Source organism: Falco peregrinus, chromosome 3 (assembly GCF_023634155.1).
Source record: "Falco peregrinus isolate bFalPer1 chromosome 3, bFalPer1.pri, whole genome shotgun sequence".
Classification (NCBI taxonomy): domain Eukaryota; kingdom Metazoa; phylum Chordata; class Aves; order Falconiformes; family Falconidae; genus Falco; species Falco peregrinus.
Genome location: NC_073723.1, coordinates 49,401,609 through 49,418,420, shown reverse-complemented (window position 1 = coordinate 49,418,420; position 16,812 = coordinate 49,401,609). Strand labels below are relative to the sequence as shown.

The 16,812-nt window shown below is 36.0% G+C and overlaps 1 protein-coding gene across 4 annotated transcripts in view; it reads right to left on the bottom strand.

Annotated features, from left to right (window-relative positions):
* RB1CC1 (RB1 inducible coiled-coil 1) overlaps window positions 1-16,812 on the bottom strand; it is a 77,862-nt gene that overhangs the window by 8,023 nt on the left and 53,027 nt on the right. For all 4 annotated transcript variants that reach the window (XM_055799083.1, XM_055799085.1, XM_055799084.1 and 1 more), the window contains 6 exons: window positions 12,034-13,949; window positions 7,501-7,660; window positions 5,173-5,281; window positions 4,811-5,051; window positions 1,717-1,768; window positions 327-374 (listed from right to left, as the gene is read on the bottom strand). In XM_055799083.1, coding sequence (XP_055655058.1) covers window positions 327-374; window positions 1,717-1,768; window positions 4,811-5,051; window positions 5,173-5,281; window positions 7,501-7,660; window positions 12,034-13,949 — 2,526 coding nt within the window. The remainder of the gene's footprint in view (window positions 1-326; window positions 375-1,716; window positions 1,769-4,810; window positions 5,052-5,172; window positions 5,282-7,500; window positions 7,661-12,033; window positions 13,950-16,812) is intronic.

The window sequence follows — 16,812 nt, the reverse complement described above, 5'->3', positions numbered from 1 at the left end:
CAGGTATATTTAACATTCTTATAAACTGGCCTTCAATCTACTATTGTAGAAAAACTGAGCCATGGAGCCACTGAAATTAACTCCCCCTACCCCAAGCCTGGATGTTCCGTGTTCTGTGGGAAGAAGTTTCTTTCTCTACAGTCCTGTGAATCGTTTCCATGAGAAGACTGCTAAGTTGAGGTACCTCTGAAAGGTTACTAGGTTACACTCACGTGCTACTTCTCTTAACACTTTAAACACTTTTCAAGTTAATAAACCTCCACATTTTTAGTAAGCTTTTCTTATTTTTTCAGGTGATTAAAAACATACATTGCACAAATACTTACCAGTCTTTGATTTAATCTCTTGTTTTCCTCTTCTTTCAACTGCAAAGTCTGAAAAAAAATCTTATCTGATTAACCAATTAATACACCTTATACAGTATAAATTGTCTAAAAAGGTTTTGATATGACCAGAGCCAGACTACTTACAAAATATACGTATTTACTACAGCTTTCAGTTTTAAAACTATATCAAAACATCTTTTGAATGGAGCCATCTAAAAAAAAATTCAAGTCTAGCAATTACCAGTGCTATAAAGCCCACTGCTAAGCTATGCTCATCTCCATACTCACACTTATCCTTAAGGTACAAAAACATTTCACTGATAGAACAGCAAACAAAATGTAATTTATTACTATTTTACAGCTTCTACCTGTGATATCTATCCTTTGTAAGCAGATGACAGAATAAAGCATGTTAGTGCTCCTATTCAGAAACATCCAGCCACTTGCCTCATACAGTGCTACAATCCTTTAAGATGACATTCATCTTCTCTAAGTGATTAGAAATTTCAGTCTAAGTGATCCTAGAAAGCTGAAAGCCAAACACTTCTTTTTTAAGGTCAATTCTGAGAAGGCAAGAAAGGCAGCTGCAATGGATAGATATGACCGAATAGTTTAAAATTACTGGAATCTAAAAGATTCCAATGTAACTACTGAGAGTTAATCTAGCGCCTTTTACCAAGAATAACAACTTTTATTTCATCAAAAAGGTTCAATTACGCACTGTACATTAAAAGCTATGCTCAAAATAGAAGTTTTAACTGAGGTGAAAATATAAGGAATGTATTTGGGAGAGGTGGGGGGTGTGAGAGAGAAACTTATAATTCTAGCTTGTAAAGGCATGACAGTTACTTCAAAAAATGGTAGTATTAAGCACGTGTTATTTCACCTTTTACAGAAGTAATACTGTCAAGATTATAATGCACTCCAGGTCCAATTAAAATGATCTAGGTAACAGCAGCCAAAGAGGAGAAACTACTCATTTCCAAGAGAAACAGGTAAGTCAACCTTAATTTCTGTCGAGCTGCTTTGGATGTCTTAATTTGAAAAAACTTATCAAAACTTTTTTGCTACAGAAAATTCCCTAGATCAATGAACTGTCACTCCTAAGAAGTAGTATTACACGTGACTCATTCATTCTGAAGCCTACATAAACAGAATAAACAAACTTTAAGCTAGGCAAAGTATAATGTATTAACACTTATTTTTAAATATTTCAATGAATTGTACTGTTCCAAAATGAGTATCATGAAAAATCATTCTCTGGAATGATATTTATAAGCCTTGCAGATACTATATTGCATCAGAGTGTGTAACTAACCACAGCACAACTTCATACATGTACTTGTACGTACTTAGTTGTAACACTTAACCTCACAATCAGTCTACTCACTCTTTCTAACAACATTATCCTCTGTTTTTCTTCAGACATATGGACATTTTCACTGGAAGAAAAGGAAGAAAATGGACAGGTTAAAAATGAAACTTCTTCTCATGATCAAAAATTATCTTTCCCACCCACCACAGCCCCCATCTTCACTCAGTGAGTGCCAACTATTTGCTAGCACAGAGGGAACAGCATTGAAAGATACCTTAAGAGTCAGCATCAACATTTCTGGCAGGTTTTGGGGGATTTTTCCACCCCCCACCCCCCTTTAAACCCAAGGAAATTCTTGCAACAAGACAGCAAGTTTTCAGTCGTTGGTTAGTTATAAAGTTACATGGGGCTGTTTCTGCATTTTTTGTGTTATTTTTGAAACACCAGGATGAAAGATACAGCTCCGAACGCTGCTTTGGCAGTTCACTCGTGATATTGCAGTTAAGCTCTGAAATGTCGTATTTTCCTAATCTTTGTAGTTTAAAGTTTCCATGCCATGGGGTTCTCTGGTACAAAGATATCAATGTGAACTTGCTAATTTCTTCTGTTTATCTGTGACAAGCAGAGCACTGAAGCGTGGCAAGATAATCTAACATACTAATAAAAAAATTCTTAAGAACATAGAGTAATACTTAACACAAAATGTATTTTTAAAAGGCAGGTCAATAGGGAGGAAAGTAGGTAAAGGGGTAACAACCAGAAGCTTACAGTCTGTTTTTTCTGCTTTCCTTTCAAAAACGGTAAACATTTGCAAGCTTTATCAAGTGGGTAATTCAAAGATGCAGCCAGTTTCTTCAGATAAAGTTTTCTTAATGAGCAAAAAGAAGCCTTTAATCATATTAGGGGTATAATAAAATTAATCTTGGATTTTAAGCTTCTTTTCCATGCAAATGAATTCAACATTACACTGTACAGTTCTGAAGCATAAATCAGATGTTTTGAAAACCCTCAGTAATAAGAACTCCTGTTTTCTTTTAAACAAGGTGACGAGATCTGTCTTCCCAAAACATCTCATTGCACTGAGGTAACTAGAACAAAGCAGGCTTGCTGTTTATTCAGGGTAACATGACACAGCCTGTGATACTTAGGAACCTCACAAATGAGAAAGTCTACGGGAGGATGAGGAGAAGAGAGGATACGTGACAATGCAATCATAATGTATGCATTAAAAGTCTTTTAATAAACTACTGCAGGTGTAAAAGCATAAAAGAAACCATTCCATGTGGCTGTGCTTTCAAGTTCAAATCCAAATTTCCTTAATCGGACATGGTAGGAAAGGATCTTAAAACGAGCATTACTAGTATAAGGGAATTAAAGAAATGCAATCTTCCACCACAAAGATGTAGAAAGTGTTAGCATGAAGAATAGTTCTCATGAATCAGTAAAAAAACCCAAATGTTGATTATTTCAGTTTTCTTAGGCTGCTATAGCAGCACATACTCATACTGTAGACTTAAATTTTCCTAGTTTTCCTCAGTTTCTACATGGGGTTAAAAAAAAGCAATTTGAATATGCTGGACAAAACTTCTTTACCCTTTTTGCCTGAATTCTCTCCCACTAATCCATTCTGAAAGGATTCCGATACTGCACTAAGCATGATAATAGCCGAGTACCTTCTAGTAATGAGTCTTATTTCAATGCATACGCATCACGCACTATTCATTTTGTCTTGTTCTAGTCAGAAAGTAAATATAATAGAACATGCATATTTTAGTACAGAATTCCTAAGTCTAACATTTTACATTTAAGAGAAACATACAAAAATTGTTAAAAAATAGGAAAAAATAGGATATTTGTATGTATCATCATAAACCCTTCTCCTGGAGTATCAGACAGTCTTTACTATTCAGAAATTTTTACGAAATTACTATAGGTACATTTGAAATATGAATCAAGGCTATGAACTTGATATATGTTTTTACAGTAGTCCTTACTGAACAACACAGAAAATACATTTGCAGTAAGCTGGATTCCTGACAACAACCAACAGGACAACTTTGTGCCAGTCAGCACTACTGAAGTTCAGAAGACTTCATAGTCACATACTAAAACCAGACTTAAAAAACGTCTACTAGCTTTACATGTAGAGTCTTAACTCACTAGGCAAGGTGTTATATGCCAATAACAAAGCGCACTGCTATTGTAGGGCACCCAAAATAGGGAATACAGTGAAGCTGATGGCTGCAGAAACCAATTCCCTCTGATCTCTATAATCACCTCAGTATTTCAAGCACACCTTCAGACACCTGCTCACAAACTAGCCCCTAATTAAACCTCCATACAAAAAGAGTGATAATCAGTGAAATATCAACATAATGCTAACTGAATCTGTTGTAAATCCACAGCATTAACCAGATCCAAACACAAATGAACGGATCTTAAAGTTCAGTTTGAAGTACGTAAGTTGCTTCCCTAGCTGTTTTCAAGTAAATTAGTTTAAATCACTGCAGTTTTTTCCCAGCCCCATCACTGCCCTCTAGTAAGTCAGCAGTACATCACAGCTGATGGTACTGATGATTCAGAGGTTATACAAAGAGATGCTGAATACCTGTCTTTCTCTCCAATAGTACAAAACATCAGTCCAACAAGGCCCCTTGGTCAGCCTGAGTCCCATTATTTGTTTGGAAACCTGAGGATTCAGCTTAACTTCCACCAAGCATACCCATCACAGCCTCCCTTTTTATCAAGGAATGCTGTTATGCTATCTTACAGCACACATGTACATGAACAATAAACTTCTTGTCTTTAAATGAGAGCCAGCCACTGTTCGAAAAATATGCCAATAACATACAGCCATCCAGCTCATTCACCATTACAACTGTTCTTCTCCTGTTTCACTTATGTTTCATACACTTGGATTATTTTTTCATCTCATAATTGTAGGGCCGAGTTTTGCCTTTAAGTTGCATACCTCTAAGTCATCAAAACCACACACTTCTGATCATCATGACATCACAATTGTATGCGTAATTTAAAAGATTATTTTTAGCAAGAACAAAGGCAGAAGGTGTGTTAAACATACTCACTTGCCCTTCACAACACCTAACACCACACATTTAAAGAATGAGAGCACACTTTGTATATTTCTATTACAACGTCCCATACTTACTGCACAGCCATCATACTGGTTTCCATTGCGGAATCCATTCTCCCTTCGGCTGCAATGTCAGAAACCAATCTGTCTGTGTCAGTGGGAATATCAGCTGCGCAGGCTCCACAAACTTCTGAAGCTGCTGCCGAGTAGGCTGATGGAGAAAAATTACTACTTCTCAGTTTATTAACTTCTTCTTCAAGCTTTTTCTTCTCTTCAAGTAAGCGAGCTCGATCTTCAGAAAGTGTTTCAATCAAATCTATGAGACAAGTGAATAAACATGCTTTTTAATTACAGCAGCACTAAGGATCAGGACCAATCTGTAGTGAATGGAATTGTCCTATTAAAAAGAATGAACACTTCTTCAGAAGTTTTCTTACCCTTATCTTTTTCTTGCTGTTGCGTAAGCATTTTTAATTTGTCACTAAGGTCATTAATTATGTTTTCTTTTTTCATTTTCTCTCTTGCCAGAACAGTGTTAAAGTTGGTCTGAAAACAGAAAGTAGTATTACTGAAATAAGAAATGTACTGCATAAATATAACACAAAATACTTCACTAGAACAAAAACGTACAAAAGATCACATATTTCAGTTTCCCAAATTATAATTAAACAAGAAATTAAACTTGTTTACGTATTATTTTTGTGAAGAGACAACACCTCTGTATACTTTGTTTTGAGGTCTGTGTAACTAAGTTTATCCCTCTGATTCCCTCAAGCCCAATACACACACATATAATAATAAAAGAAATCATTGTCAAAAAAATAGTAATTTACATGGTTTTGGTTTATTTTTTTAACATAGTGCTTATAGCCCAGCTAATGTACAACAGTTGCCTGTTTTATATTAAAAACTATTACTTTAAGGATTATAATTATTAAGACAAAGCTGCACTACATCAAAACGTTACATATGATAAAAAATTAGTAACAAAACTAGAATAATATACTGAACCTGAATTAAAAATACATTTCAAGTCATGCATCAACTCCTCAGTAAACAGTTCATTAATGCAGAAATCATACTGGAATCCTGGCTAATAGCTTGAATAACTGACCATAAGAACCTAGCATATCCTTTGGTATCAGTCAGACAAATCTTTCCACTTCAGTCCTTCTATTAACCACTATGCCTTCAACCCTTTACTCTTAAGGCTGTGCTGAAGAGACAAAAAATACAACCAACCATCCACTAAAAGGATATTTTAAATTACAATTTTATTTTTGTGAGTTTTAAGACTGTCTTAGCCTGCACCTATCAACTCTCAGTCTCAAAATGCAAGCTATTTGGCACGCTACACACCTTACACAGTGCACAGCAGCCTTGGGTATACATCTGCATAACAAAACTATCACACCCCACAAGCATAACTAACACCTCTAAGATAATTTTACTGAGAAAAAAACCAACATCAACAGTGAGGTTAAATACCCAGCATGTTCACTGATCTGCAGAGCCAGTCCAGCAAGGTTTCAGCACAAACTGATACAACTTTTTTATAGTTTTGGGAAAGGTTGTTTTTATTTGTTTGTTTTCATGGTGGATTTGTTTTGTTTTCTTGTGTTTGGGTTTTTTTTTTTAATAAAAGCTTCCATCTTTCCTTGGAATTTGCTGCTAATGCCTTAAGAACCTTCCCTTCCACACTCTGCTGCATAAATGAAGAATAATATTAGATGAGGAAAATGGCCTATTAAAGCATATTCTGATGGAAAAAGAAATCTTATGATTAGCACTATAACATATGAAATATTCCCATTAGATTGACTATGTAAGCCTCACTTCGGTATTAATGTTTGCAGTTCAAAATTTCAAAAATATTCCTTCTTTTGTAATTGCCTGCAATTTTCTGCTCTCTGCACTACGTGATTCATAGAGTTCATTCACCAAACTGGCTGATCACTACACTGTCTTTGTCCTTATCTGATCCTACCATAGCTAAAGTAAATACAGGTGCTTAAAACAGAAAATCCTTTTCTAGTGTTTAAATGCAACAAAACTGTAAATAATAGCTGTTACTAACAGATTTAATTTAAGAACTGAAGACTCATCTATAAAATCCAAGAGATTCAAGATGCTTTGAAAGGAGAAGTATGTGGACACAGATAATTATTTATCCAGTGCAATATATTTTTGTATCAACATGTGGAGTACATAAAGTTTCTAAGTTTAAGTACGATGTAACATTTGTGTTGAACATCAAATGCTACCTGCCCAGGCTAATAAAGTTTAAAAGCCATTAAGAAGCATTCCTAATTAGTTGTGTGTTGCCCACAACTTTTGTGTTGTTAACTTAAAACTATACTTAACCAGTACCTTTCTGGAGTTCAAGAGATTAATGCATAAAACACTTACAGCACCTACCTTAACAACTTAAGCAAAAGAAGTCACCAAATAACAAAAGTTGAATCTGGATTGCCCAGTTCAGCGATACTTAAGGTGCAATTTTTTATTTTTGTGAGTAGGGGGGGTTTTGTATGTTTTTGTGGTTTTTTTCAGGGTGGTGGTGGGTTTTTTTTTTTTAAATGCTTAAGTATTGGATTCCATTACCACATCATCTCTTGGCTCCAGATAATAGTGCAAGTTTAGAATGCGCAAGGGTTACATAGCAAAAAACCAAACAACCTAAAAACCAGCTCCATAACTTCAAAACAGCAGAAGAACACGTAACTGCCATGGGAGCAAAAGTAATAAAATAGAATCAGCTTTACCTGCTGTTCTGCAGTGAGCGATGTTCTGATGTTCTGCATTTCTTCATTCTTTCTCTTCTCTTGTTCTTCAAGTTGTTCTAAGAACTTCATTTTTTCTTCCTGAAGCTTCTCTTGAAGTTCAGCAACCAAGCTGGATTCAGCCGATGCTTCAGTGGGAGGACTTAAAAGAAAATGTTTAGGCTTTAAATTCGCAGCATATACAGAATACGTGAAGTAAGCAAACACACAGACATTTTTTTCTGAAATATTTAATACTGTGTTCTAATTAAGTCATTACCAATCTTCAATACTACTTTTTATCATTACCATCTCACCAAATTCTTCTCTTTGGCATTCTGGATTTTTAGGGTACAACACTGGCTCTAATTTTGAAGATTTTTGACGGGGGAGGCGTGTTTGTTTTCACTTTTCTAACTAATGGAAGGTGTAGAAAGCGGTAAAACGAGAAACAATGACAATCAACTCCCTGAAGATTCTTAGCATGTCAAAATGCAAAGCCTCCAGGACTATCACATCATTAAAGCAATTCAGCAATAAATCCGATAAGGAAACCAGAGATGAAACTCAGAACTATGGGTTGCAGAATCTGGAGGACAGTAGTAGCGATTTAAGAAAACATCAACAGTCATCGACAAAGGAAGGAAAACAACTTTAAATGGCTCTTGAAACAAGCAATGTTATGTAGGCCAAATATTTTCCATTACTGAAACAAAACCTTAACTACACTCTGTGTCTTGGCTTGAGTTATCAAGAACCACCACTGAAGAACACTAGGATAGAGAAATCCCTTGGTTGGGCAACATTTGTAAAAAACTGTATTATTTTAAGTTTTTATTATTCCTCTACAACAGAATCAAATTTAATATAAAGGATCGCCCAAACCTAACTCTCCATCTACATAGATGTGTTAATGGTTTTCTCTAGTTGGAGCAGCCTGAAGGTATGGTCTCCTGATATTAGATGGGCTGTGCTGAAAGCAAAACATTGTGTGCTAATATACTAACACTCAAGCACAACTCCTAATGCTAAAAATGCCCCAAGAATAATCCTTGCTTCATAATGCAAAGCTTCTCTGTTAAGACAAAGGACTACAGAACCTCAGAGAAACCAGAAAGATTCAGTACAGATAACATGAAAGGAAACTGAATTGCAGAGGAGGCAGTGAGCCTAAAATTCTGATCACTGCATATGGGATGGAAGTTTGGACATCCATGAAACAACCAGTTCCAGCCATTTCTACAGTCTTTGCTTTACCATACGATCCAGCACATACTCACCTACCTCTGTTTGTGCCACCAGTTCTCCCCATCAAGTTAAGCAAGTACAGGCTAAGTCTGTTAAGTCTGTCTGAACTGTAAAGAGGTAGGCCTGCACCTTACTTTACAAGCAAAAAAAAAAAAAATCACTGATACTACTCCAGGTAATCTAAATGCCAACTTAATACATCAGCCTAAACCCAAAGAGCTGTTAGCTGCACTAAACCAAAGCAGGTACCATCTGCCCCTCAGGCTGCCTGGACTACTGACTGCAGATGACAGCCAAGTAAAGGATACTGTTACTCTGCACAGGAAGCTAGCACATTACCAGCTTTTAAACCTGGTCACTGTATTAAGTATTGGGTTTACAGCTTTAATTTGAAAAGGTCTTGACATCTATGGCAATAATTACAATGCCTAAATGTTCAGTGTTTTCAAGACACCAAAAGCACATTTCTTCAGAGATCACGGCTCCTCTGCAAGTACTACTCTAAGATGACAAAGGATCTATTTAGCAACACCAGCACTGTTCCACCACTTGGGTACATGCTGAAGATACAAACTATTAAGCAGTAGCTGAGCAGTCAAAAAGTCTGTAAGTAGGTGTAAATAAAAGTTTTGAAAGCCAACTGAAGTACTCAGTGCAGCAAAGCAACCTTTGACATTCCAGAAATCATAAATAAAAGAAAGCAAGTTATGAAACACCCAGGCAAATCTTTTTTGTGCCACTGAGAAAGCATTTCTGTGCTGAATTAAATTTCAATTTATTTCTAAACTGAGGCTAGCTGCATGAGACAGCACATGTTCTCTACACGGAAGCTTCACCACTGATGATGGTCTGATAGAAGTGGCTGCATAATACCAAGGCTGAAAGACACCAAAGCTGTATTTTAGTTTTCAAAGCAGTCAGGATTCCTATTCTATTTTTAACATTCTTTACAATGTTATGTATCTTTTAACTAACCAATGAACCACTTAACAGAAGTCATTACAGAAACTGTGTTTTTCAGTTAATCTTGGCTAGCACACACTACATACAGTAAAAAGATTAAATAGGAGAGTAACAAATGCCTTGCAGTTATATTATCTTTCCTAATCATGATTACTTGAATTTCAGGCACATTTATAACCAAAACACAGTAATTTTCACATGTTGGCAATGCATGGGTCACAAACTTTTGTCACTTCTAAATATTTTTGTTAGTTTTCACCTAAGTTCAAAAACTAAGTTCTGATACCAATGCAACACTTGAGTCAAATTTAACAGTTCAACTCCCTGTGAATGCCTTCTAGACAGCTAATGTAACACGGCTCATGCAGAAAAGGAAATTTATCTGACAAGCATATAGACACATGACAAAAAAGCTGGCTTGTGCCTTTACAAGTTAACTGCTAAACAACCAAAGGAAAAAAAATGAACTCAGATTACTGACATAACTTTGGGTTTTAGGAGCTCAAAATCCAAACAGCTAGACCAGTGACTCTGAAATATTAAGACAGATTCACTTAACATATATGCCCTCTGGAGAGAAAACACAGCATGTCTTCATTCCCAGAGAAAAACCTTACCAGCAGATTAAAGACATAAAGAGGAGCCTTAGGAGCAGATACATATTTTATCACCACACAAAATCAGATTGACAGAATTCGTAACGAACTACTAACACTTTAGACTGAAGCAGATAGCAATGTATTTTGAAGAAATATTATCTGTTTTATCCTGTTCATATAAGAATACACACAGCTGTGTGCAGCTGTTGTGTAGATGCTGGATTTTTAAGAAGTCTGATGACAGAGCTACATCTTTTTCTGTTGACTCAACTTTTTAAAACTCTTACTGTGCATTAATACATATATAAGGAAAAGAACATAGTTTATCTTTTTTTCTTTCCTCATTTCACCGTATTTCATTAATAGTTTCTTCAATTCAGAAGGGCAGTTCTTAGTTTCATTATATCCTAATCTTAATTCGAAAACCCTATCTTATTATCTTGATGTATTTTTTGGACACTGACATACAAAACACAGACATGATACAACACCATTTAACAATGTATATGTTCACATATGAAAAATCCTTAGGTAATGGGACTGAAGTGGAAAATTCAAGTGAAACATACTCAGTTTTCTGTTGCACTGTGCAAGGGAATTCTGCACATGTGTTGGACTCTGCATAACCTCCCCTCCCCCCCTTTATTTTTTAAACATGACATCGATATTTGAAAGTTAAATTCCAATTTAAGTCTGTATCCATGTTCTGTAGCACCCTTCTGGCTTTTATGCCCACTCTGTCCATTTTATTTATCTGTCCATTTCTTCATACTCATTTCACATACTTGGTATATCATAATACCTAGGAAAAAATGATCTGTTTGAGTATTATACAAACAAGATCTATCCACTGCATTCCTTCACGCTACAAGAACATAAATTACAAACTCTAGCATTTCAAAACAGACTAGTTTCTAAGCATCAGCCACATATAAAAATCCTAGTATTTCCATTCCATAACAGCATAATCTGCTCTGCTGACAGGCATTATGAACTAGTAAGTAGATAAGGTAAGAGAAGTCAGAAAGAGTAATGCTAGGCATTCATGGCAAAGGAAAATGTTTTCTTTTTTTTTTTTTAAATGGAAAATCACTACAGAAATCAACAATGGAAAAACAATGTTAGAATGTTCTTTGGAATTATGTTGCCCATGTGTGTTTCTTTATGAAGCTCAAACTGAAGACCCTGAAATACATAACCATGGCAGCTAAAGTCAACAGAAAGTCCAGGTGGCCATGGGACAGTTCCCAGTCAATCATACATATATTCCCACACACATTTTCATGCCACCATTGGCAACAAGAAGCATATGTACTTAGCCAATAAGAGAAAGTTACCAGCCTAAAAGCTAACCACTGCATGTTCACACAGCGCTAATACCAGAGCAATGGATGGGAAAGGAGAGAGGCCAAGACCATTAAAATTAGAATTTCAAGGAACATGCTCTGGAAACATTCCTTCAATGTATCATTGCAAAACTGAAATACAAAGCCTTCATTGCTGTCTGTAATAATACTCTATAAGGTATTTTAGAAACTGAATTTTTTTTACAGACACAAAACTATCACTATCTATAAAATGGAAGTAACTCGAATACAGAAACCAACCCAGATAAACACCATCACAAATACAGAGAAGTTTTACTTAGTACACAGCACATCACTAATATACCATATTCATTACTTTAAAATACTAGGAAAACACAGTAACTTAATTCTTACAGTACCTCCGGTTTACTTGCATCTCAAGTTGCTGTATTTTTTCCAAAAGCCCTTTTTCAGCAGCTTCCCTCTGTAATTCAAACTCTTTACAAGCACTTTGCACTGCATCCTCTTTTTCACAATTGAGCTTCTGAATGAGCAACTGCCTGTCTTGTTCTTGGTTAGATACTAACAGTTCTTTCTCTTCCTTAAGCTTATGGATAATAGCTTCATATTTTTCCTGCTGCTCACAGAGAAATAATTTTTCTGTTTTTTCCTTTTCTAGGGCATTCACTTCCAACTCTAACTTACTTTGTAGTTCCGTTACTTGCTCTGAAAGTCTTTTTTCTGCCTCAGAAGTTTTTGTATGAAGAAGTGTTACTTTATTTAGTTCAGTTCTAAGGAAGTTTGATTCTTCTTCATATCTGTCTACTAGCTCAGAAATGCACTGATCTTTCTCAATTGTCATCAGAGTCCTTAGTTCTGATAAGCCCACTTGATATTCATCACTGTTAATCTGTATTTTATTGTTTAATCTATCTATCTCCTTCCTTAAACTTTCAGTTTCCTTTTCAATCTGAGATTTTAAGGTCTCTTGTTGCTGGTTTCTGCTTTCTTCCAAAAGAAGCTTCATTTCATCAGTTTCTGCCTCTTTCAGGGCAAGTTCAACTTCTAATTTGCACCTCAAATCAGACAGATCTGAAACCTTGAGTCGTAACTCTTCTACTTGTTGTTGTTTCTCTTGAACAACTACCGCATGAGATTCCTGCATTTGTTCAAGTCTGCATTGGTTCTCTTTTTTTAATTTATCTAAACAGTCCTTGTGCTCAGCTAGCAGCTTCTCAAATTCCTGTAAATGCCTGGCTTGTAGGTTGTTTTCCAGTTCCTTTAAATGGCTTTGCTCTAAACTCTCGAGTTCTGCCCTCAGAAGTTGTAGTTTTTCATTGTTTTCAACATGAAGTTTTTTCAAGTCTTCAAGTACTATCTCACGTGACTGCCTCAGTTCCTTAATTTCGCAATTTTGTGTCTCCATTTGGCATTCCAATTCAAGTAATTTCTGGTCTTTTTCATTCTGAAGGCAAACTACAGCTTCTTTCTCATTTTTCACCATTGCAAATTCATCATTCTTATTCTGAAGAACTTCCTCAAGGCCTAATAAGTCACCTTTTAACTTCTTAATCTTCTTTTTATTTTCTTCACCATCCTCCAATAATTTATTAATTTTACTTTCATATTCAGTTTTCAAAGACTGTAGTTCTTTTTGATGTTTATCTTTTAGTGTTTTTTCAAGTGAAAGTTTTACCTTCTCTATAGTATTTACTATTTCTAACGAAGTGCATTTTAAAGAATTAGAAAAGTCACACTGTTCTCTTTGTACAAGTGTTCTAAAGTGGCAAAGATCCTCTTTTATACCTCTTAAATGTACCTTTGAGTCTTGGGCAATAACCCTACACTTCTCCACGCAAACACTGACAGATGCTTTTTCTGCTGGAACATCCTTTACACAAGAATTTGTATCTTGCATACGTCTACTGTCTATTGCATTGATAACTGAAGAATAAAGAGATTCCACCATCATTTCTGGACTTTGTGGATCACTTATTACATTAGGAGATACTGGATTTTCTTCTATTACAAATTCATTTACTGCTGACATGAAGTCAGATTCTGGACTTTCTGCTAATGAATCCAAGTCCAATGATCCTTGCTTGAGAGCTTGCTCCAAGTTTGGATGGGCAATAGTTTCAAAATCAAATGTATGAGCATCAATGCTGTCTGGAGATAATTCTTCTAATGGAGCTGGGGGACACACAGGAGGACAGAGGGGACCCTGAAGACTGAGTGATGGAGGAGTTCTCGAAGAGGTAGCAATTGCAGTTCCTATTGTACTTTCCATCCTTGGTGTGGTAGCAGATTGTGGTGATGCTTGACTGTTGGAGGCCTACAAAAAACAATGAAACAAACACTTAACGAAGTGATAGGCAAAACTTAGTATTTTAAATTGATTAAAAATTACCAGGCAAAACAAGAACTTAGAAAGTCACGATATATTAACTGTAATAGTCCAAGACATGTAAAACTAAAATATAGGCAAAAATTGCAGAAATTCAGAGATATGTTCTAGTAAGTTTCAAAAATGCAGCATTTCTAAATACATCTAAATACATCTATCTATCCAAAAGTCCTACACAGACCACATGTAATTTTACTTGAAAAGGCTGAAACACAAGTTTGGATGATACAAAACCCTGAAGTAACCAGTAAGAAATAGGCTTTGTTTTCTAACAGCCTACTGATTCTAGTTTTCCTAATAATTGTTACTAAAAAAAAGGATTATTTTGTTGCTAAAACTGCTAAAAAAAAATCAGTTTAATCCAGTCCCTATTAATACACTAAACTAAGGTGGTTTACAAAAAGCTCTACCACAAAAAAAAACACCCTGTTGTCTACTAAACATACTAAAAACATAGAATTGTTCTGCTTGTGAGAGTGTAGTAGTATAGTGCAGAGTCCTCAAACTATGGCCCATGGGCCGGATACGGCCCCCCAGGGTCCTCAATCTGGCCCCTGGTATTTACAGAACCTCCCCACCCCCACCACCCCACCACCCCCCCCCTGCTGGGGGTTGGGGGGGAAACCAAGCAGCCGCAGATGACTGCCTGCCACTTCATCCGCGCGCTGGCCCCCTGGTTAAAAAGTTTGAGGACTCCTGGTATAGCATAACACAGGGCACATTCTATTTAAAAGCAACATTCTGACTTTTCAGAATGCAAGACATCGCAGCCTGAGTTGATTTTTTTTCCCCCTCCATGCTGCTCCCATCACTCCCTGGTTTTGTCATTTGGCTCTAGACCTTGGATAGCACCTAAACTGATACTGTAGTATCAGATCCTTCAATTTTCAGCTGAAAAACTAATGGTTAGAATAACCATCCATAATCATCCATGAGTAACAACAGTTTGTAAACAAATGGAAAGATTAAATAAAGCTTCTCCACCTTTGTGGAATTGTTTCCAAGTAATTTCGATCAATTTCAGAGCTTTTGATTCTTCAAAAGCTAAGAACTTACCTTCAAATCAATTTTCCAATTAACTGTGATTAGATAACACATTTAAATCTCATTATCAACAGCTCTTGTTCATTACCATATGAATTATTAAGCAAGATCAAGTCCCAGTGCCTACTCTGCTGTAAAGTGTACATTCATGATCAGTGTTTGAAACCATTTTTTGCTATTTCTAAGACGACATACTTTTCTACACTGCCATGGAATATACACTTTAAGTTAATTCAGCTAAAGTCTGATTCATCATAGCTATAATAGTTTTAACTGCAGGCCAAGTCACATGCATTTATTTCTATGCACCTGAAATTCAGTAAAGTACCATTGTGAAATGCTATAAAAAAATTAATCAAGCACAGCAGGGCCTTAGACACTGCAAACTGCCTGTGTCCTGTGATTTTCAAGATTTTTGTTTTGTGACTGAAACTCAATTTAAGTTACAGTATGATGCATCTAGAAGATTGCACTTCAGTTGTAAATTTCTTAGCTTTGTTATTTAATAGATTTCACATAATAAATTTACTGTTTGCAAGCTTTGCTTGACAGAATAAGCAAAGCGTGCATTGAAGTCCTCTTCCATTACTATCTTCACATCTACCAGAACTAGGAACAAATGGTCAACCTGCAATATCTTATACTATTAACTATTAAATACAATAGGGAATACAGAAGCCCTAATGACAACAATAATATCATCTGCAGATTCTCAGAATAAAAATATAAACCTTAGGCTTCAACAAGGGTAGAACACATCCCAGTGGAAGTCAAAAAGTAACATACAGCCAAAAAGTAACATACCCACTAAGGATACATTGCTGAACAAGTTTTTAACAGGATAGCAAAGCAATTTTTCCTAAGAAAACTACAGTGAAATACACACAGTTAAAACACTTATGGAGAGTATCTGTGACACATGCTGAGAACAAAATCATCAGGATCACAAACTGGAAGAGACACTGAGTTTTTTTAATGGAACACTGCCCTAAAGTCTCAGATGCATTATGTGCAACACCATAGCCCAACCATTACCTTGCTTTTCCATCCTTCATGCTTGAAGGACTTACGTTATTCATCTGAGGAATGTGACTATCTTGAAAAGAAACTGCTCCTACAGACTCATGGGAATATTTGCAGTGACAGATTCCCATAAGACGTTCTGTCTCCAACTACTGAGGATCTTTCAGAATGGTGCTCTTCTCCAAAAACTCAACACTGCCTCCAGCTGATAGTCCTGATGATCCTGCTTGTGCCTCTTCCCCAGACTATGCACACTGTCTCCATGCATTTAAATAGGGTGCCTGGTGTTCTTCAGTATGTTAATTTTTATTGAAGAAAATTCTGCTATCCATTGAACTCAGTTACTTGACTGCCAACGGTTAGCGGAGTTGTGCAATAAACGGTCAGCAACAGAACTCCAAAAAAAAAGACAGAAATAACAGATACTGGACTGCTGATATTTAAATAGCCAATTTTTGTTTCCTCAGTCTTTTACAAGTGTGTGCTACCCAAATGGACCCTATTCTTCTCTGTACCATGTAAACATTCTCTTAATGGAGATGTAGTGTGACTGAATTCCAAACTGAGATTTAGGAACCAGCTATTTTCAGCTCTGACGCTCACCTATTTAGTAAAGCTACATTTACACCTCACCTCCATTAGCCTTTGCATCTATATGATAGTAAGTTATACACCTTTGATATACCTTTATCAAAAGTGAACACAGGACACTAGACAAAAACAA